Source organism: Panthera onca, chromosome D1, assembly GCF_046562875.1.
Source record: "Panthera onca isolate mPanOnc1 chromosome D1, mPanOnc1 haplotype 2, whole genome shotgun sequence".
In the NCBI taxonomy this organism is placed as follows: Eukaryota; Metazoa; Chordata; class Mammalia; order Carnivora; family Felidae; genus Panthera; species Panthera onca.
The window spans coordinates 11957834-11981750 of NC_138348.1; the positions used below are offsets into that span (position 1 = coordinate 11957834).

The 23917-nt window shown below is 37.3% G+C and overlaps 1 protein-coding gene across 3 annotated transcripts in view; it reads right to left on the reverse strand.

The window, feature by feature from the left end:
• The window catches only part of ZFP91 (ZFP91 zinc finger protein, atypical E3 ubiquitin ligase), a 45895-nt gene that overhangs the window by 9861 nt on the left and 12117 nt on the right, over positions 1 to 23917 (reverse strand). For 2 of the 3 annotated variants that reach the window (XM_060606731.3, XM_060606729.3), the window contains exons 3-6: positions 1938 to 2150; positions 1672 to 1708; positions 945 to 1049; positions 286 to 420 (exon numbers count right to left, since the gene is read on the reverse strand). In XM_060606731.3, the coding sequence (XP_060462714.1) occupies positions 286 to 420; positions 945 to 1049; positions 1672 to 1708; positions 1938 to 2150 (490 nt within the window). The remainder of the gene's footprint in view (positions 1 to 285; positions 421 to 944; positions 1050 to 1671; positions 1709 to 1937; positions 2151 to 23917) is intronic. The other variant, XM_060606730.3, reaches the window with a different exon arrangement.

Here is a 23917-nt window from a genome sequence, read left to right on the forward strand (position 1 = left end):
ACTTAGTTTGCCCTTCTTTTGAGGCTCCACATTTGCCATACTTTTTTTGCTCTTACCCTGCCTCCCAATAGCTCCTGTCTTACCCACTCATTTAGATCTCTTTAAGTATTGATTTGAATTAAATTTAAACTTTTCAAGCTTTTGAGTCTCTCGAATGAAACTGTCAGCTGCTTGAGGCAGCAATATGTACCTGTCAATAACCCTCCTCACACTCCCACCCTTTTTTTCCACTAGTGGCTTCAAAATCTGTTAGGTTTCCATTTTTAGTAGTAATTGCCTACTCACTTCCTAGGAGGTTCCTCATCCTCTCTAATTTCATTCTCTTCTTCTTTCACCTCTACCTCCACTTCCACTTTAATTTCTTTCTTCTCTTTTTCTTCTTTCACCTTCCCAGATTTTCTCCGTGGTTTTGGGGTTTCCCTGAAAACACAAATGCATTTCAACACTGGTATCCAGCAAATGATCTTTTCAAGGGGACCTGTGACAACGGGGTAAAATCTGTGATTATCATTGATTTACTATAAATTATGATCCTAAGCTCATGAAATACGATTTGCAGTCAATTGTTCCTCACATGCATGGTAATGATACATACTTAAAGTCGCTTAGGCTAACAATACCCTAGAATCAAAATTCACTATAGTTATAAACAGAAATACAAAAGTAAAAAATTGTAAGTATTCAGACAATTATGGTATCTTGTTAAGATAAACATGCAGACATCCAATAATTTGGATATGATCAAAATAAAGTTCTATATAAATAGAAGAGAGGGCTGTGTGAAGGAGTTCGAAGATCATGTTCAATTTGCAAAAGTACATAATTGCTCATTTAAAATGAAGTCCATACCCATTAGTTTAGTAACAAGGCAAAATAAAAGCACACAATAGTGCTTTCCTAACTTATTTTTCATTGACATGTCTGGAGTAAAACCTGAGACGTGCCTTTCTAAGTGGGGTTTGTAGGTCTCGTCTCTTGGGTCGTCTTTGAATGGTATTTCCTCTTCACTGATTAGCATTTCTTCTTCTTCCTCCTCTTCCTCATCACTACTAAAAAGAAGCAAAAAGAGATTAGAAATTCTAGTTGTAAGGATTATATCTGACTGGATTTTATTTGCTAATTTATTTAGAGGTACCAGAAAGTCACAGTAAGTTATTTAGAATTTTCATCCTTACGGTCTAACTGGATGCAATCTAGCTACTTTATCCTCACAATAATAATTAGAACTAAAAATACATTACTTCATTAAATCAAGGTAAAGTGATGACTGCTCAACGGCACTAAGAGTTAAAGAACAACTGACTTTATCATACTGTGTGTAGTCATCTGACGATCTGCTCTATCAAAGGAGATCAACCAAAAAAAAATAATTCACATGACTTTATCATGGAATATAAATTTCAAAAACCCTAGTTAGTCAAAACATCTACATTTCCCATTAGTGGCTAGCATAAAATAAGCCAGAATACAGAAGGTACTCAAGACATGCTTTCCAAACTGGATAAGTAAAGATTACATGGTTAAAGCTTTAATTAAGAACAAAGTGGCATCTAAATACCAAAACTGAAGTCAATTTTTTTTTAACAGTTCCACATTCTTTCAAGTAGAAAACAACTTCTGTATGTGCTATATGTCCCCAAGGGTTTAAATACGACATATGAAATTTCTTACCTAATGCCACCTGGAGACTGGTGTTCTTCTGCACCATCTGGAGAAAGCAAGCAAAACAGAACTTTACGGATATTGATATTTTGTCTCTGCAGCCAAGAGACTCAAACCAAATTACTGCCTGGAAGAACTATACAAAAGGAGAGTATCTGCAAATTGTCTAAAAGGAGCCCTATATCATCAGACCTACCCTTGACAGTTGTTCAACATTACATTTAAAATCAATAGGCAACTGGTTATTAGATCAGCACACTCTACTTGTACTGTACCATAGTCAAGTTGATCTGTATTTGGTTCTGACTTGCAGATGAGCTGCAATGAACCAGTCTTCGACCTAGAGCTTCGGGTGTTCTCTGTGTCATGATGCCGAGAAACTGATGTCCTGCTACTACTGCGCCAGCCCCGGCTAGGCCTAGTTGCAGCAACGGAAACTTCTTGAGGGAGAGCAGAATCTCCTTCTTCCTCTTTCTCTTCCTTAGGATCTAGATGAGAATATATACCATTACTTATGGTTAACTAATAACCATCTCAGTGTATCTACTATTGTAAATACAGTTAATAAAAAAGAAAGTAATTTTTTTTTTTTCAGGAGAAAAGCCCCTCAGATCTTTGCTGAAATAAGAGAAACACGAGAGGAAAATTAGATGAAACTTCTCCTTATTGTCATCACTCTAAAAAGAAAAAAAAATTCATGTCATAAAGTAGTAGTCTTATATCATATCTAGAAAAAAATGGAACACTAAGACAAGTATGCAAAATATACCAAAGTAATTCAACTAGAATTCTAGCCTTTACATCCAAGATAAAAGAAACTAAATTAAGTGAGTGGTCCCAGAAAGATGGCTGGAACTTCTTACAGAAGCACAAGAAAGAATCACAGGTCTAGATGTGTTAACAACCAAACAATGATGGAAGAAATTGCTGAAGAGAAATTCCATAAGAAAAATGCTGTCCCTTGACTCTTTTCAATAGTTCTTAGAACCAAACCATGAATTTCAATTAATCTATAGCATCAATGGGGCACCTGGGTGGCTCAGTTGGTTAAGTGTCTGACTCTTGATTTCAGCTCAGGTCATGATCTCATAGTTCATGAGTTCGAGCCCTCCATCGGGATCTACACTGACAGTGCAGAGCCTGCTTGGGATTCTCTGTCTCCCTCTCTCTCTGCCCCTGTCCTCCATGTGCACTTGCTCTCTCTCACAAAAATAAACAAATATTAAAAAAAAAAAATCTACAGGGCCTATCATGACAAAGTCCAGCTCCAGTGTTGCTCTGCTTCGGTTTTCCTGACATGCTGTGTACAGGTATACACACAATGTTACTGTTACCCTAGATTTTCTTCATGCTTTAAAGGTGAATGAGGTGATGTAGGACCATTCCCTCCTGAGCAATAAAAAAAAACAAATAAAAAGCTTAGTATTAGAAACTGGCTTTCATCCCTAGAGTAGCTTATTACCATGTTAGCATATTAAAAGTGAGCACATTTTGACTATTCTTTATAATAGAAAAGGCCTTTCTAAGAACAACACAAAATTTTAGTAACAGTTATACCTAGGACTATGTAAACATAAAAATTTTCTGCATGGCAAATTCCACTAAAAGCAAAGTCTAACAGCCCAACAGAAAAAAGCCAGCAAAAACATGTGGCTTTCACACAAACAGGTCAATCCTCTCAGGAGAAACTCAAATGAAAACAATTAGTGTGGTACCATTGTTCCCGTCATACTGGCAATGATCCAAATGTTTGACAACAGAGTATTGGCAAGGCTGCAGGAGACAGTAACACAGATGACAGCATGTGCACTGGCAAATCTCTATGAAGGACACTTTGGCAGGATCTACTGAAATTATAAATGCACATCCTTTCACATTAATTTCAACTAGGAATTTATCCTACAGAATTGCAATCACATTTATGAAATGACTTGTGTATAGTCATCAAAGCACTGTTTTTAGTAGTAAAAGAGTAGAAAACAGCAGGAGGGGCTTGGTTATATGAATTATGATACATCTAGTCGGTAGGCAACTGCATGGAAATACTTCCATGACACTTCATTATGCAAAAAAACCCCACATTCATGTAATATCCAAGTATTATATAGGTATACATTTGTTTTTTATATAGAAATAAATATACATGCAAGATATGTATCTTATATATGATAATAGCACTTCTGGAAGGACATACAGAAATTGGTAAATACTGGTCACTTCCAGAGAAGGTACAAAAATATGTCCAGTAATTCTAAGTATCTACCTAGGAAAATAAACTGGCAGCGGACATTCACTGTAGCATATTTATAACAGCTAAAGAATGGAAATGACCCATCCCTTCAAGATGATGACCCATACTGAGTAAGAGAATATTCAAATGAACTATGGTTTATTACTAAGATGGGATATTATATAGAGGTATCTGTAAAGAATGACATGGAATTATTGGTAAAAATACTGTTAAATAGAAATTAAGCAAAATGTAAGACACAAAACTATATCTAACATGTTTTTTAAGATATGAAAAATATAATTTCCTCCACTGTGGAACAAGGTGGTGACTGGAGGCTATTTCAGCTTTAACATACTCTGAAAATTTTATGAGAATATATTGAGGAAATGGAGTAAAATTAGTTTGAATTGTAGAGAATAGCAGTGGGAACTCCTAAAAACCTGACATAATTTTTATATCAGAAATGCATTTCCTTTCAGTTTTCCTTCCCACTCATTATTGCCTTTCTCACTCTTCTCATATCTGAACTATTTTAAGTATCAAAATATGAAATAATAATAAAAAAGGGTTAGATTTTAAAATATCTTCAACTATCTACAATCCAATGAGTTTTATCCATAAGTAACTGGAAGGTCAAAGACAACTTGTTTAAAATCACAAAGCTAGATAAGCAGACCCAGATATAAAAATCATGTCTCGAGACTTCTCCATCTAGGTCATGAGTGCTTTTAAGATACATCAATTTCTTCAAAGAAAACAATTCAACATCCTCCATAAAGTATTATGAGAATAATGGAGGGGTGCCTGGGTGGCTCATTTGGTTAAATGTCTGACTCTCGATGTTGGCTCAGGTCATGATCTCACAGTTTGAGTGCTGTGTTGGGCTCTGTGCTGAGTGTAAAGCCTGCTTGGGATTCTCTCTTTCCCTCTCTCTCTGACCCTCCCCTACTTGCTCATGCACCTGTTCTTTCTAAAAAAAAAAAAAAAAAAAAAAGTAAATAAATATATATATATTTACTCAACCCAATGACACTAACTTGGACTTTAAACCCATTCCACTTCTGTAAAGCTTTTTTTCTTCAGTATGAAGGATTGTATGGCCACATCTTCTCATGCTATTCCTCTTATCCACCAGAGAATTGCTTATTCTTATAAATAAAGCATAATAGCCTGGTTTGTGGAATACCACCCCATTCCCCCTAAACTCTAGTCTTTAAGAAAGAAAAGAAACATTATCAGAGTACTGTTAGCAAAAATGTACCTCATCAGAAACACACACACACTGCCAGAATCAACTTTGTACAAACTCTGGAAAATACTCAAACATATTACAGCAAACACGTGAACACTAAATTAAAAAAAAAAACAACAAAAAACAAAAACAGATGAGTTATACAAGACATTTAAGGAAATCTTGATCAAATTACTTATTGAACATAAGCTAAAGGAAACAGCCTTTAGAGATGACAAGACAAAGAATACAGTGTTTAAAAATATGGTCAAAAAGCTAAAGGGTTTAAACCATTGACAAATAACTAACAACAATCAGGAGAATAATATGTCAACAAATAAAGAATGCCGATAAAGAAGTAGTAATTCTAAAAAAAAAATCAAATTCTGTAGCTGAAAGTGTAACAACTGAAATGAAAAACTCACTAGGGGATTTCATTAAACGGATCTGAGGAAAGATGAATCAGCAAACTGTAAGGTCAAATAAGAGTATCCAATTCAAAGAACAGAAAGAAAAGTAAACAGAGCCTCCTAAGATACCCATGGGACCATTAAGCATACTGACTTAAGCATACACACGAGAGTCCTAGAAAGAGAGAAGAGAGTGGAGCAGAAAGAATATTTGAAGAAATAAAAGCCATCAGTTTCTCAAAATTAGTAAAACATGAATGTACACAAACAGACATTCCATGAACTCCAAGTAGGACAAATTCTGTGGAACTGAATAAAGGAAACATTTACAGTGGAGCTGGCTGACCCAAGCCATACCACTCTGTTGCAACACTTTGCAGACCCAAGAGAAAGAGATGTACCAAGCATTCCCAACAGAAAGAAGCCTAGTCTACTACCTAGCAGGAGGAAGATTTTTCCTTGCCTGGCAACAGCCCAGCCAATGAGACAGTCACAACTCAGCCAATGAAAAGCTATTGTACTTCAAACTCCCAGTTTACTCCATTGGACTCTGGCCCCCCAACCCCCACCTCCACCCCTGCCCAGAAGTTCCTCTCCTTTGTTTGAAGGACTTGCCTATCACTTATTATTGCTTGCTTGTCCAGAATTGTAAATCCTCTGCTATTCCTGAGTAAACCCATTTTCCTGGTAAAACAGTTGGGTGTTATAGTTTTGTTTTTTTTTTTTTTTTTAAGTTTATTTATTTAGAGAGACGGGGAGAGAGAGAATCTCTCTGACAGGCTCTGCACTATCAGCACGGAGCCTGATGCGGGGCTTGAACTCATGAACTGTGAGATCATGACCTGAGCCAAACACCAAGAGTCAGACGCTTAACTAACTGGGCCACCCAGGCACCCCTTGGCTGTTTTACTTTTAAGGTCAACAACTCAAGAGATCCACGCCAAGACACATTACAATCAAACTGTCAAAAGCCAAAAGACAAAGAGAGACTCCCGAAAACAAAACAGTGTTAAGAGGAGTGACTCATCAGGTATAAGAAATGCTCAATAACATTAATAGCCTATTTCTCACCAGAAACCATGGAGACCAGAAGGCAGAGAGATACCATATTTAAAGTGATAATGTCAAGCAAGAATTCTATATGTGGCAAACTATCCTTTCAAAATGGAGATGTTCTCATATAAACAAAAGCGAAGTTTGTAGCTAATAGACGTGCCCTACAAGAAATGCTACATAGGGTGTCTTCCAGGCTGAAATGAAAGGACACTAGGAAATAATTCACAGCCATATGAGGAAATAAAAACACCGTAATTACATAAATAAATATAAAACAGTATTATTATATTTTTGGTTTATAACTCTTCATTTTCCCCCTACTTAAAAGTGTATAAAACAATAATTAAAAACCTGTGTTAATAGGCACACAACATAGAAAGATTCCAAGTACTGGTTTCTTTTTGCTTAATAGTTCATTCCTTAATTTATCTCTTTCCTCTCACTTTTTAGTATGGAGCAGTAAGAAGAAACCAGACTGCACTTTCCACACTTTGCTTGGAAATCTTCTCAGCTAAATATACAAGTTCCTCACTTAGAAGTTCTACATTCTACCCAACAGAACATAATTCAGCTAAATTATCTGCCACTTTATAACAAGGATCACTTCTCTCCCACTGCCCATTAATATGTTCATCATTTTTTTCTAAGGCTTCCTCAGATTGCCTCTAACTTCTCTATTTCTCCCAACTTCTTTAAGGCAATACAGGCTGCTTTTTTCATTAACTGCCTCAGAATTTCCCCAGCTACTTACCCATTAACCAAAACCACGTCTACATTTTAAGATATTCTGCTACAGCAACACCCCACACTTCCAGTATCAAACTCTGTTATTTGTTTTCTAGGGCTCCCATAACAAATTACCACAAAAGACCTATTTATCTGCAAAGATCCTATTTCCAAATACATTACATTCACAGGTACTCAACATCTTTTGGGAGGAAACAATTCAACCCATAGCAAGTGGCTCTACTAATAGGAGACAAACTAGACTTCAAGTCAAAAACCGTTACGAGACAAAGAATACCCACTGTGTATTAATAAAAGGGTCAATCAAGAAGATATAATGATTATAAACCTATACACACCCAACATATGAAGTAAAAAATGACAGAATTAAAGGGAGAACTAGCCAGTACTAAAATAAGATAGAGACTTCAATACCTTACTTTCAGTAATGGATAGAGTAGTCAGAAGTTCAATTAGGAAACAGAGGACTTAAGCAACACTATAAAAAAAATAATTAGACCTAACAGACATATAAAAAATCCTTCACACAAAAACAGAATATACAGCCTTCTCAAGTACACACAGAAGATTTTCCAGGGTAGACCATATGTTAGTCCAAAAACAAGTCTCAAGAAATTTTAAAAGACTGACATCATAGAAAGAATGTTTTCTGATCACAATGGAATGAAACTAGAAATCAGTATCAGGAAAAAAACTAGAAAACTAAGACATATGTGGAAACAACACACTCTTCAAACAACAAAAAGGTTAAAGAAGAAATCACAAAGGAAATTAGAAAATACTTAAAGAGTGAAAATGAAAACACAACATAGTGTAACTTATGGGCTGCAGCAAAAGCAGTGCATGGAGGGAAATTTAGATATAAATGTCTACATTAAAATAGAAAAAAAACCCCACATGTCTAATCAATAATCTAACTACACCTTAAAGGAAAAGGGGAAAAAAGAAGCTAAAGCTAGCAGAAGGAAGGAAATAAAGATTAGAGCAGAGATAAATAAGAAAATAGAAACCGACAGAGAAAAACCAATGGAACTAGAAGTTGGCTCTTTGAAAAGATCAAAGAAATTGACAAACCTTTAGTTAGACTAAGAAAAAAAGACTCATATTACTAAAATTGGAAATTAAAGTGGACATTATTTCTGACCTTACAGAAATAAAAAGGATTATGAGAACACAATTAATAACTACATATAAACAAATTAGATAAACTACATGAAATAAACAAACATCTAGATACACATATACTAAAACTAACTCAAGAAGAAACAGAAAATCTTAACACACAAGTGAAGACAAAAAGTTAGTAATCAAAAACTTCCCAATGGAAAAAAAAAAAAAAAAAAAAAAAAGGCCAGGAGCAGATGGTTTCACTGATGGATTCTACTAATCATTTAAAGAATTAACACTATCCTTCTCAAACTATTCCAAAAGAGTAAAAGAGGAGGGAACACTTCTCAATTCATTCTGTAAGGCCATCATTACTCTGACACCAAAGACAAAGACACCATAGGAAAATTATAGACCAATATCCCTTGCAAACCAAAGTCAGCAGCAGCACATTAAGACTATGAAGCATGTTAACACTAAGATCAAATGGTATGTATCCCAGGATTATGAGGGTGGTTCAATATATGAAAATCAATTAGGGTACTATACCACATTAAAGAGAATGAAGGGGAAAAAAACCCCACACAATCATCTCAAATGATGTAGAAAAGCATTTGACAAAATTCAGCACTTTCATGGTAAGAACACACAGCAAACTAGAAACAGAATGAAACTTCAACCTGATAGAGGGCATTTATCAAAGCCCCAGAGCTAACATACTCAATGCAAAAGACTAAAAACTCTCCCTAAGATCAGAACAAGATAAGGATGCCCTCTTTCTCCATTTATTTTCTAAGTTGTACGGACAGTTCTAGCCAGAGTGGTTAGCCAAGGTGGGGGAAAAAGGCACCAAACTGCGAAGAAAGAAGTAAAACTATCTCTATTTGTGGATGAAATGACCTTATTTCTGAAGAAAATTCTATAGATTCTGCAAAACAACTACTACAGGTAACAAATTTGGCCAAGTTGTAGAATACACATCAACACACAACAATTACTTGTTTTAAATATACCAGCAATGAGTAATCCAAAAAGGGGAATAAGGAAACAATTCCACTTACAATCCAATTAAAAACAATAAAATACTTGAACATAAATATAGCTAAGATGTTAATAGTCCCCAAATTGATCTATGGATTAAATATAATCCCTATCAAAATCCCAGCTTCCTTTTTTGTAGAAATTGACAACTTGATCCTAAAATTCGTATGAAAATGTAGGGGATCTAGATTATCCAAAACAATCTTGAAAAAGAACAGAGTTACAGGACTCACTTTGTTCCTCCCAGTCTTATAACTTATTACAAAGCTGCAGTAATCCATCAGTGCCACTGTGTGGCACTGGCAAAAGGACAGACAGAATGACCAATGAAACTAACTTGAGAGTCTCAATATGAACCCATACATCTATGGTCAACTGATTTTCAAGTTTGCTGAGACCAGTAATGGGGAAAGAGCAGTCTCATCAACAAAGAGAGCTGAGACAACTAGATATCCACATGCAAAGAATGAAGTTGAACCCTTACCTTATACCATATATAAAAATTAACTCAAAATGGATCAAAGACCTAAATATAAGAGCTAACACTAAAAAATCTTAGAAGAAAACCTATAGAATGGGAGAAAAGTATGTACAGGTATTAATTCTGATAAGAGCCTAGTATTCAGAATATAGGAAGATCTCTCACTTGAACAAAAAGACAAACCACCAACTAAAAAAATGGGCAAAGGACTTTAATAGACATCTCTCCAAAGAAAATATACAAATGGCAACACACACACACACACACACACACACAGATCTTCAATATAGGTCATTTATGAGATGCAAATAAAAACCACAGTGATATTATATTACCACTTCACATTCACTAGGATAGCTTTAATAATAACTTAAAAAGAAAACAACCCAGGGGCACCTGGGTGGCTCAGTCAGGTAAGCGTCCGACTTCAGCTCAAGTCATGATCTCACGGTTTGTGGGTCCGAGCCCCATGCTGGGCTCTGTACTGACAACTCAGAGCCTGAAGCCTGCTTTGGATTCTGTGTCTCCCTCTCTCCCTCTCAAAAAACAAACATTAAAAAAAATTAAAAACAAAACAACAACAAAAAGCTCCCAGAAAAAACAGATGTTGGAGGGATGTGGAGAGACTGCAACTCTTGTACATTGTTGGGGGGAATGCAAAATGGTGCAGCCACTGTGGAAAGCAGGTGGCAGTTCCTCAAAAACAAACAAAACTACCACATGACCCAGCAATGCCACTCCTAGGTACAGTCCCCCCAAATTGAAAACCAAACAAATACTTGTACATGAATGTTCATTTCCGTACAATTCAAAACAGCCAAAATGCGGAAGCAATTGAAATGACCATCAAACACTGACTGAATGGATAAAGGAAATATATTACATATTACATATTAATATTACATATTACTCTTGGAATACTAACACATACTAACACCTGCTACAACACGGATGAACAATGAAAATATTATGCTGTACAACAGGAGACATGAAAGTCGAATATTGTATGATTCCACTTACACGAAATATTCAGAATAGGTAAATTCAGATTAATGTTTTAAGGTAGTGAGGTAAAAGCAGATTAATCTTTGTAAGAGGCTAGGGAGAGGGGTGTTGGGGAATGACTATTATTTTTAAAAATTTTTTAACGTTTATTTATTTTTGAGAGAAAGGGAGAGACAGAGTGTGAGCATAGGAGGGGCAGAGAGAGAGGGAAACAAAGAATCCGAAGCAGGCTCCAGACTCTGAGCTGTCAGCACAGAGCCCAATGTGGGGCTCAAACTCACTAACTCTGAAATCATGACCTGAGCTGAAGGCGATGCTTAACCCACTGAGCCACCCAGGCTCCCTGGGGATTGACTATTTTTAATGGGTATGGGGTCTTGTTTGGTAGGGATGAAAATATCTGGAATTTGATAGAGATGACGTTGCACAACATTATAATGTACTAAATGTCACTAAACTGTGTGCTTTAAAATGGTTAATTTTCTTGGGTGAATTTAACCTCAAAAAACCCCTAAACAAAAGGCATTGTCAGGTTTCCAGAGTAGAAACGGACAACCAAAGGATAACCCACACATATGGATGAACAATCATGACCAGATAGAAAAGAACCAAGTTTCTTTTGTGTAGTACTTCAAAGATAATTTCTAGCTGTTTCTTATAATAGCAGTTGACTTTGAAGAGGCTTCTTGACATATAATAAGAAAGAAGGAAAAAAACCCACAGTAGCCTAAGATACAACCACATTCTTGAAAGAGGAAGAAAGGACAAAAGAAAAATGGTTGATACTATGAACTGAGACGAAATCATACTACTGGCAGGAATGTTTCTTCTAATTCTTCTAAGTAGCAAAAGATGAAATGTAGCAGTGATTTATCTCAATCCTATAGCAACAGATAATTCTTTCAAGTAAACTAACTCATCAAATTCCAAAAGATGATAGCCACTTCATCATGATAAAACACTTCTAGTCAGAAGGGCTATCCCAATATGATCTGGTTCTCCTTCAGGTTGCCCTATTTTTTTAACTGAAGCTTAGAGAATTAAATCTTGACTTGTTCAAGATTACAAAGCTAATACTGATTGGGGGGTGAAACAGGGAATGGTTGGTTGGTAAGCTGGGAAGAAAGCACAGTCAAGGTCTTCTCATTTCTTTTTAAATATTTACTTTTTTTTTTTTCCTGGAAAACTAACAAAGTTAAATATTTGACAAGCATACCTGACAGTATAATTTTTTCAAATTTAACCTTATACTCTGCCAAGTAATTTTTATTCTTGTTTTTATAGATGGGGAAAGCAAGTAACTAATTTTCCCAGACTCAAAAATTAAGCTGTGGAGCTGGAATTTGAACTCAGGTACATCTAAGTCCAAAGTCTATACTCTTTCTACTGAATTATTCCATGAAAGTGAATTTTTAATCTAAAACTGCACATGGCATTTGTTTCAAAATAGAGGAATAGAGGGAATTGTTTGATTAAATACCAGAACAAAGCTGAAAGATTTTCAAGCTTCAATTAAGAAATTAAATGATTAGTATATTTCTTCTTTTAATGTTTACTTATTTTTGAGAGCGAGCGAGCGCAAATGGGGGAGGGATAGAGAGAGAGGGAGACTCAGAATCCGAAGCAGGCTACCAGGTTCTGAGCTGTCAGCACAGAGCCCAATGTGGGGCTTGAATTCAAGAACTATGAGATCATGACCTGAACTGAAGTCAGACACTTAACCGACTGAGTCACCCAGGCACCCCTGGTTCACTCATTTAAATCAATGCAAATGTTTGTGTGTATATATGTGTTAATAGTTAGATTTTTCTTTAAAACAAACAAACAACCAAACAAACAAAAAACCCAAACGTTTATTTATTTTGAGTGGGGGAAGGGCAGAGAGAAAAAAGAGAAAATCCCAAGCAGGCTCTGTGCTGTCAGCGCATAGCCCCATGGAGGGCTCGATCCCACAAACCATGAGATCATGACCTGAGCTGAAATCAAGAGTTGGATGCTCAACCAACTGAGCCACCCAGATGCCCCTTAAATTAGATTTTACTTTCTTGTTCTAGTCATGTTCTTCACTGCTTATTACATCTATGGTTTTATTTTTTTACCTATTCCAGGGCAGTTATCAGCCCATGCAGCACTGAGAGAAAGAAAATAAAGGATAAAAAATACTAATGAGCATTTATAAAATTTATACAGATATTAAAATTTTAGGGGGCGCCTGGATGGCTCAGTCACTTGAGCATCCGACTCTTTATTTCTGCTTAGGTCATGATCCCCAGGTCGTGGGATGGAGCCCCATGTCAGGCTTTGTGCTGAGAGTGGAACCTGCTTAAGATTCTCCTCTCTCTTCCCCTGGCCCTCTCCCTAGCTTGTGCTATCTCTTAAAAAAACAAACAAACAAACAAACAAACAAACAAAAATTAGGTCAAAAATGCTAGAATCCCAAACTAAGCTATTAATTTTCAAAGTACAGTCATCAGGTGAGTTCTGCCTCTTAAAAATATTAAGAAACTTTGCTTAGACAGAGGTTTGAGAAAGTGAAAGGATACATTCTCCTTGAAACTGTAGCTCTGAAAACTAGTGTTCATTAACTGGACAGTCTCCATAGCTCAAAATTTAACATTTAAGTCTGAATAGATCTGCCTGGACTCTAAAGGATGAGTAAGTGCTAGCTACGTGATAGAGGGGAAGTGGGAAGGAGGAGCACGTGCAAATGTCATGAGATGCTCAGTGATATGTCATGAGATGTCCATGCTCAGTGTGGAGGCTGCTTGGGATTCTCTCTCTCTCCCTCTGCCCCTCTCCCCTACTCACATGCTCTCTCTGTAAAATAAAAAATAATAGTAATAAAAAAAAGGTCCTTGGAGGATTTTGGATTTTATCCTAATAGCCACAGAAAGGCAGTGGAAGATTTTAAGTTGGAATGTGGCATGATGAGATTTGTAGTTTTTGTGTTCATTCTGGTTGCAAGCTAGAGAACGACTTATGCTGGGCTAAGAGTGAATTCCAGGAGACCTAGCTAAAAGTCTACTGCAATACACTAGGCAACAAATAATAGCTTGAAAAAGAGTAATAGCATTGGAGATGGAAAGAATTGGAGATCTGCAAAAACACTTAGAGGAGACAGGCCTCTAAGGATAGACGGGGATAGAGAGAGGTATCATGGATTTAGTTTCTAGATTTATGACCTGGACAACTGAATAGATGGTGAAAGTATTCACAGAAAAAGATCAGGTGTCTTTTACTGTTTTGAGGAGACAGTAGGGAGAATATATGTTCCATTTTGGATAAATTAAATTTGAAATGTCCGCAAAGTGAAAAAAATCAGTGAGCCCAAAGTTCAGAGGAAGGAGTCTGGGCTACTTACCTACAACTGGGAATTGCCATTACCATGGTTGATTACAGTGCTATGATCCAGATTTAGCAAGGTCCACATAAAATGATCATTTTCAACTTTTAGAAAATGTTATTTTTAGCTATTCCCAACATTTGGCTTATTCACTGGTTTCTCTGTTCCAGAAGTAGTTTCACATGGTAAAATCTATTTAAAAAAATTAACCATAGAACGATTTTGCTTTGTTCAGTCTTTCAATCCATTCTCTCCTAAGTACTCTTTCATATTTTGATGGTAAAATGTAGTGCAGCAGAGTATCTGGGGCATGTAAAGAAAGTTATACTAAAGTATGGGTGTAACATTGACGCTGAGGATAAGAAAAGGAAAAAAGCACAACAGTGCTGCAGAAACAGAAAAGTTCAGAGTTATGGGGGCACAGAAATATTACAGGGAGAAATTTGCTCCACCTAAGGAACACTGTGAGCAATAAAGCTGAGAAAGTATAATTCATCTACATTGTAGAGGCTCTGGATCCAAGCCTAAGAAATCTGTAGTTAGACAGGTAATAGAGAATCTCTGAAGGTTACAGAGTTAAGAGCTACATGACCTGAATGGAGACCAATCTGGCACACAACGGATTCATAAAGAAACGTGGTTTGAGAGTTGCAATTTAAGGAGATCGGCTGGGATGCAATTGTGTATTTAATTTTAATAAGGACTTTAATTAAAAATGCTAATGGAAAAAGGTTGATAGGTTGAAGTGGGAATGGGGTAGGGGGAGGCACAAAATGAGCAGACCTTGAGCAGGGTAAGATGTAGAGGTTAAGGAAGAAAGGCATCATGGATTATTCAGCATCTGCCCCTGTTATTCTACTGAAACTGCTATTGTTACGGTTTCCAATGTCTTCCATGTAGTTAAGTCTAATTGACATTTTTCAGTTCCCATCTTATCTTCTGACAGTTGGTTTTCATGGTATCACACTTTCTTGGTCTTTTTCCTACTTTCCTAGTTTCCTGTCCCCAGTCTTTCCTGGTAGCTTCTCCTCCTCCTCCAACTGTCCTTTAGATTTAAATGCCACAGCTTAATCCTAGCATCTCACCTTATTCTACATTCATTCTCTGTAATCTACTCTTGCCTGTATCCATCGTAAGTAGTCACCTTCCTTGGGTTTAAAAAAAATTTTTTTTTTAACATTTATTCATTTTTGAGAGTGAGAGAGAGAGACAGAGCATGAGTGGGGGAGGGGCAGAGAGAGAGGAAGACACAGAATCAGAAGCAGGCTCCAGGCTCCGAGCTGTGAGCACCGAGCCCGATATGGAGTGCGAACTCACGGACTGTGAGATCATGACCTGAGCCAAAGTCAGGTGCTCAACGGACTGAGCCACCCAGGCACCCCCCCTCGGGGTTTTAATATGTACTCAGTATAGTGAATGAGAGCCGATGGTGGTGCTTTAACAGGGAGGCACTGTCCACGCACAATAAAAGGGTTGCCTTTTAATAATTAAACTACAAATCAATACACAATGAAAATGCAGCACTACACAAAGTCACCTAAAAATGGATCTAGCACTTGGGTCAATTAATGACCAATAATAAGGAATATTATCATGTGGCTGCCACTGTTCTAAGTAGTTCATGTATATCATCTCACAATGAATTCTCAAAATACTCCATTAAGTACTTCTTACATACTTTCTTAATTTTCCAGACAAGGAAACGGAGACATGGAAAAGTTAAGAAAACTCCCCAAAGTCACATGGTAAATTCCCAACAAAGCAGAGTTCAAGTTCAGGTTGTCTGATTTTGAAGACTGTGCTCTTCAGCCATGATGCTCTTACACTAAAGAAACCCTGAACTCACTTCTGTCCTCTGCACGCACTTTATCATCGCACTATGCATCATCGTCTTTGTATAATAAGTAATATACACCTCTATATAATATCACTTTGGTTGTGATGTTACCGTTCCTTTAAAATTGCTTTTGCCAAGGCCAACAATGCTGAGAGGGGCTCTTACCTTTGTGTGCCATGGACTCCTCTGGGGATGTGGTAAAACATGTATGCCTCAGGATTATTGGTTTTAAGTGTATAAAATAAAATAGGATTTTAAAAGAAGGCTTACAAAGAAAACTGTAATGGAATATAGCTAATCCACAGACCCCTCAAGCTAAAGCTAATGGATACTTTGTTTTTAATCATGGGCAATCTTTCAGTAGCACTTGCCACTACCCTTCCAGCTACCTTCTTCTAAATGAGTTTTTTAATGCTTTTTATTTTGAGAGAGAGAGACAGAGAGACAGAGACAGAGACAGAGACAGAGAGAGAGAGAGACCACACAAGTCGGGGAGGGGCAGAGAGAGAGGGAGAGCGAGAGAATCCCAAGTAGGCTCCATGCTCAGTGCAGAGCTGAAAGAAGGGCCTGATCTCAAGACCCTGAGATCAAAGTCAAAGAGTCAGACCCTTAACTGCCTGAGCTACCCAGGCGCCCCTACCCCCTTCTAAAAGTTAAAACTCTTTGTCTTTTCTTCACTTCCACCACTTTTTTTCCTTCTTGGACTTTTCATCCTTCTCAGTCTCATCTGGGCTCTCCATACCTTACTTGAAATGGTGGTGTTTACTGGCCTGCTTCTCTTCTCACTGAAAACACCTACACAATCTCATCCATTCCCAGAGTTCAATTAGTATCTAAAAGTTAAGACTTTTATAACCAACTACCTATTGGTCACCTCCTCTTTAATTTCAAGACTTGTGAGACACTCAGTAGATGACGTAGCTAAGCTCTGTCCAGACTCCTGACAGAGAGAAACTAAGAGATGATAAATGGGTGTTGCTCTCAACTTGTCATAATTTGTTTGAAAACAAATACAGTGGTTAAACACCATGGTTTTGCCTACACCTATAGGAAAGGATGCATGAGCTATCAAGTAACATTTTCAAGGAAATGCTGGCATCATATAATTCTCCTTCTCACAGAATCTCTTTTTTAATACTATGTCCACCAAGCAATTTTGTAATCACTTGGTCTTATGGCACAGTGCAAAATTTTTAGTGATACAGAAAGGTCCAAAACAACTGAATATAAAGAGAGTTTTGGTGATGATATAGAAGATGCAAATTTGACACAAGCAGAGGTCTGACAGGCACTTTTGCAAGTGAGGTCTGCCCTTCTGTAAAGCTGCCCAGAGGCTGCCATATTATTAAGAACTTGCCCAGTGGAGGATGAGAGACCATGAGGAGGAAAACCATGCTGCTGGCCCACAGCCAGCACCGACTGCTTCACACGCCAGTGTGGCCATCTTGCCTCATCAGGCCCTTTCAGCTGTTCTCTGACCGCAGCTGCCCGACTAGCCCAGGAGAACAGCAGAAGCATCCAGCCAACTGGAAAACAACACGGGATAATAAACTATTCTTTAAGACACCAATTCGGGGCAATGTGTTCTAAAGCAAAAGACATAACTATGAGTCTCCATTTTCTCATCTATAAAATGAAGGATTAGAGATGATCCCTAAGATCGTCTCCAACATAAACATAAGAGTTCACTCTTTCACTCTTCACATTTGAGGATGCAAGAAACAAAACAACAGAAACAGATTTAGTGGGATGAATGTAATTAACATAGAGACGGAATAAAAGGAATATTAGAATTAACTACAGTTTTAAGTTTTAAATAGTGTGCAGGGGACTTCTAGTTAAACAGCAGATTGAATATATTTTTTTGGTCTGCTCCCTTCTAAAATGTCACTAAAATGACAGAGAAGAACTAAAAATGACTAAGAATCACAAAGTTAAAGGAACACAGAAGGAGACAACAGCCCTATGATTTCATTTCAACAAAATTTTAGAAGACCTGAACCAGGATAGTGATAAAGACTTTCACAACAAATAGAGTTTAAACTTACACTAGAAGGCTGGGAACCAAATCATAAGTTAACACACACACACTTAGCCACTTCAGAAAGAAATAGGAATCAGAGTCACAAGGTGCCTCTGAAAGAGGGGATGCTGAGTAAGACTGAAAAGAGAGCAGCTGGAAGGTTTTAAAAGTTAGTTTCAACACGCGGTCCCTTTTATCATTTGCTGCCATCAACCACCCCTCTGAGCATAGGTTTACTATTTAGGAAAAGGTGAACTAGACAGGCCCTGGCATCAACAGTTTCAGGTAAGGGCAGAGTTGAAGTATTATTAGAGAACAGTGGTAATTAAGTGGAACCAAAAACAATAAATGTTGAGGACCCTCCTCACTGACCTCCCACCCAACGCTATAACCAGAGATACAGAACTTCTCTCTGATGAAAATGAAATGGCCCATAGAAAGACTATGCCCACATCATCTCTTTACAGGGGACAGGAAGTCTAATCTGTGCACACAGACTTCCCGATCACAGACTTTACTCTAAAAATCAAAATAAAGTTAGGGAACACCAAAAACTTGACAAAAATCTCTTGAGAGGCTAAATAAACAAATGGGAAAAACATTGAAAGAAATGGCAATTCAGGGAACAGAAAAAAATACATATACACAGAAACATACCTGTATATCGATAGGAAGCGAGTATGTCATTAAAGAATAGTAATACATGAAAAAAAAAAGCTCTTGGAAAATCAAAACTATGATAGCAAGAATTAAAACCTTTAAGAAAACGTATTAAGCTGAGAAAATAAAACAAAAGTAGAAAGGGTTAAGAAGAGGGAAAAAAGAACAAATTAAACAGAGAAAGCAAAAGCAACAGTTAAAGAAATAAGAACATAAAATCTGCTACAAATTGAAGACATGCATTGTAACTTAATTTAACATCATTTATGCGTTAATTTCATTTATCAACTAGGCTAGTGTGATGTTGTGATCTATAAGAAAAATATGTATGGTCTTCATCCACAAGCACCTAACTCAGAGTCGCCCAAACCCTTCAAAATTCCTAAGTGTTAAAAGTGTTTCTGGTTATGTTAATAACGTGACTTTTGGATCCTACCTAAGGAAGGGGGCTGGCTGCCAGAAGGTTGAACTTTTAGTCTCCCTCCCCACTTCTGGAAGCCGAATGGAACACCAATGGACGATGATTTAATCAATTGCAGGAATTATGAAGGCTCTATAAAAACCCAAGGCAGGGTCCAAAGAGCTTCTGGGTTGGTGAACACGTGGGGATCTGGGGAGAATGGCATGCTCTGAGAGGGGAGGGAAGGGAAGTGTCACCAGATAGACCCTAAGACCTGCCCACTGGCTCCTACTCTTTGACCTCTGTCTAGCATTTTTTCCTTAAGCTCTCCTTTCTAGCTTATCTCCTAACTCAAATGGAAACTGAAACCACCCCTCAAGCAATAGTAAGTGCCCTGATAGACCTCCAACCAGCCCAGACCACCCAAGCCATTTGAGTGTAACTTCCTCTTGTAACAGACTAGCACCTGCGCACATGGACCATGGAGTAACCTCAAGAATGACCAGCAACTATTGTTACCTAATTATAAAACTAAAATCTCCACCCAAGGAGAAGCCAAGCCTCATTTACGTAACATACAATGTATGTACAGACATGTTTCCTTAAGGCATATATGTGACCTTATACCCGTCTCTACATATGACAAGGCTTCTCTATCTAAATATTCATCCTAACCCTAAATAAAAGGAACGCATTTTGGAGAGTCACGGCTTTGGAAGTTATTCCCTGTGATCACCTTATTTGTTGCAAATAAAGTTTCCTTTGCGCAACAACTTAATGTGGTGTAGTTTCTATCTGTGACTCACCAAGGAATAAACTCATGTTGATTCGGTTGCAGAAGCTTCTCACCCCTTCCTTCACATCTTGCCCTATAGATCACTTTCACCTAGCTGTTTCTGAGTTATAATACACCAGTGATCTAGTAAGTAAAATGTTTCTGAGTTCTGTGAGCTGCTCTAACAAATTAACTGAATACAAGGAGGAGGTCATGGGAACTTGTGATTTATAGTTCAGAACAGGTAACAACCTGGACCTACTACTGGCATGTGAATGGAGGTGTGAGGGAATAGTCTTGTAGGACTGAGCCCTTAACCTACAGAATTTGATGCTATTTCCCTATAGACAGTAACAGAATTGAGTTGAATCCTTGGAATATCCTGCTGGTATCTGAGAATTGCTTGGTTGCTGTGCGGGAAACCCTCTTCTCCCCACCCCCACTATAGTGCCTAGTTGTTTGGTCAAACAGCCTAAATGTTGCTGTGAAGGTCCTTTTGAGATATGATTAACATGTAAATCAGTAGATTCTGAGTAAACTACCCTCCATAATGTGGGTGGGCCTCATCCAATCAGTTGAAAGCCTCAGAGCAAAGACTGATTTCATGGAGTTTGGCTTCAAGATTACAACACCACCTCTTATCTGAATTTCTAGTCTGCTGTTTTGCCCTGTGGATTTTGAACTTGATAGCCACAATCACTTAAGCTTAAGGAATTTAAGCTAATTCCTTAAAATAAATCTCTCTCTCTATATATATATTCTATTGGTTCTGCTTCACTCGAGGAGCCATAATACAGACTCTGGTATGGAAAGGGGTTCTAGAGGAAGAGAATGTTTTTTCAATATAGTGATTCAACAATTCTATACATTATTCAGTGCTCACCACAGTAAGTATACTCTTAATCTTTTCACCTATTTTACTCATCCCTGCATCCACCTCCCCTCTGTTAACCATCAGGTTTTTCTTTCTTATGTATTTTTTAAAGATTCATTTTATTATTTAATTATTTTTTTATTTTTTTATTTTTGAGAGAGAGATACAGTGTGCAAATGGGGAAGTGGCAGAGAGAAGGAGGGAGGCACAGAATCTGAAGCAGGCTCCAGGCTCTGAGCTGTCAGCATGGAGCCCGAACTTGAATGCAGGGCTCGAAATCATGAACCAGGAGATCATGACCTGAGTCAAAGCTGGCCACTTAACCGACTGAGCCACCCAGGTGCCCCTAGGGTTTCCTGCACATAGTATTACGTCACTGGCAAACAGTCAAAGTTTCAATTCTTTCTTACCAGTTTAGATGCCTTTTCTTTTCCATGTCTCAGTGCTGTGGCTAGGATTTCCAGGACTATGTTGAATAAAAGTGGTGAGAGTAGGCACCCTTATCTTTTTCCTGATCTTAGGGGGGAAAAGTGCTTGGTTTTTCACAATTGAGTATGACGTTAGCTGTGCGTTTTTCATGTATGGCTTTTATTCCGTTGAAGTGCGTTCCCTCTAAACTTACTTTGTTGACGGTTCTCCTCATGAATAGATGCTGTACTTAGTCACATGCTTTTCCTGCATCTATTGAAATGATCATATGGTTTTTATCCTTTCTCTTATTGATATGACCTATCATGCTGATTGATTTGTGAATCCTGAACCACCCTCCTGTCCCAGGAAAAAAATTCCACTTGATCACGAACGATTTTTCAAATGTATTGCTGGATTTAGTTTGCTAACATTTTGTTGAGGATTTTTGCATCCATGTTCACCAGATATACCAGCCTGTAGTTCTTTTTTTGTGATGTCTTTATCTGGTGTTGGTATCAAGGTAATGCTGGCTTCACAGAATGAATTTGGAAGCTTTCCCTCCTTTTTTAGTTTTTGGAATAGTTTAAGAATAGGTATTAACTCTTCTTTAAATGTTTGGTAGAATTCATTTGTGAGGCCATTTGGTCCTAGACTTCTGTTTGTTGGGAGTTTTTTGATTACTGATTCAATTTCATTACTCATCATCAGTCCGTAAACATTTTCTATTTCTTCTGATTCAGTTTTAGGGGGTTATATGTTTCTAGGAATTTATCTATTTCTTACAGGTTGTCCAATTTCTTGACATATAACTTTTCATAATATTCTCTTATAATCCTTTGTATTTCGTGGTGTTGGTTTTTATTTCTCCTCTTTCATTTCTGATTTTGCTTGAGTTCTCTCTCTTTAATGAGTCTGGCTAAAGGTTTATCAATTTTGTTGATTTCTCAAAGAAATAGCTCCTGGTTTTATTGATCTTCTTTTTTTTTTTAAGTTTCTATTTTGCTTATTTCTGCTCTAATCTTTATTATTTCCTTCCTACTACTACGTTTGGGTTTTGTTGTTCTTATTTTTCTATCTCCTTTAGGTGTAAGGTTAGGTTGTTTGAGATTTTTCTTGCTTCTTGAGGAAGGCCTATATTGCTATAAACTTCCTAGAAGAACAGAATCTTAAGGATGAGCTTTCTGAATTAGTTCTGTGGTTTCTGGAATCGTTTCTTTTTAATTGATTTAAAGGCCCTAATGACTCTATTTTTGGTAGTAAAGAGAACACTGAAAGTCTATGGCAAAAAATCACCAATGGATACTCCTGATCAAATATTTCTTTAATAACAGACAAGGTTCTGGCTATTATGTAGTCAATACCTTAGAATATTTCAAGTTAAATGAGCAGAAAATTGGCTAGTTGCTTCTAATGACACTAGACGAAGTTGGGAAAGATAGGGATGTGCTTAGGGATTTAAATTCCTAGCTCAAGTACCATATAAATCACCTGAAAGTTTCTATGCCTGCGCTGAAAGAAATCCCGATCTCCTACAGCTACAGAGCTGAGATTGCTGGAAACCAAACCCAGAGTCTCACCAAGGCCAAATGGGTATAGATACTTCTGAGTACCACTGCTAGCAGCAGAGACCAACACTGAGTCCCTGATATGGCACCATTCCCCAGGGTTATCACCCAGCTACTTAATGACAGGTTCATTATAATGGACCACCCACACCATGGAAGTGGCAATGTTTTGTTCTTTGTGGAATCGACATCTGGTTAAGGATTTGCCTTCCCTGCATACAGTGCTTCTTTGAAAAATACCATTTGTGGACTTACATAATGTCTTATCCCAGTCATGGTTTTCCACACAGCATTTCTTCTGAACAAGGAACTCACTTCTCAGCAAATGAAATGCAGCAATGGACCTATGGCTCATGGAATTCACTGCCCTTACCATGTGCCCCACAATCCTAAAGCATCTGACTTAACAGAAGAGTGGAATGAAAGTAACAAACACCGGTGAGGTTGTGGAGCAAAAGAAATCCTCATCTATCACTAGAGAACATAAATGTCATAGCCACTATGGAAAACTCTTTGCCAGGCCCTTAAACATACATTTATCAGTTACAATCTAAAAATTCTACTCCTAGATATCGACCTAAAAGAAATAAAAACATTCATCCATTCAAAAACTTGCCCATCAATATTCAGAGTATCATTACTCATGATAGCAAAAAAGTGGATCAACTGATAAATGGATAAATCAAATAGAATATTTCCAAACAAAGAAGTACTACACAAAGGAATGAAAATATCGATACATGCTATAATATGGATTAACCTGCCAAACGCAAAAACACATATTCTATACACAAGTCTGTTTATAAAGTGCCCAGAAAAGGAAAACCTATGTAGACAGAATTATACACTTGAAATAGGTGTATTTTATGATATATAAGTTGTGTCTCAGTAAAATCTTATTAATAAAATATGCATCACAGCACTAGACATAAAGGCCAGTAACTAAAAGCTACCCAAATGCCAATCAACAGTAAAATGAATAAACCATGATACACTCTCACGGGGGAACACTGTATGACAATGAAAATGAACAATCTATAACACACACAACCTAGA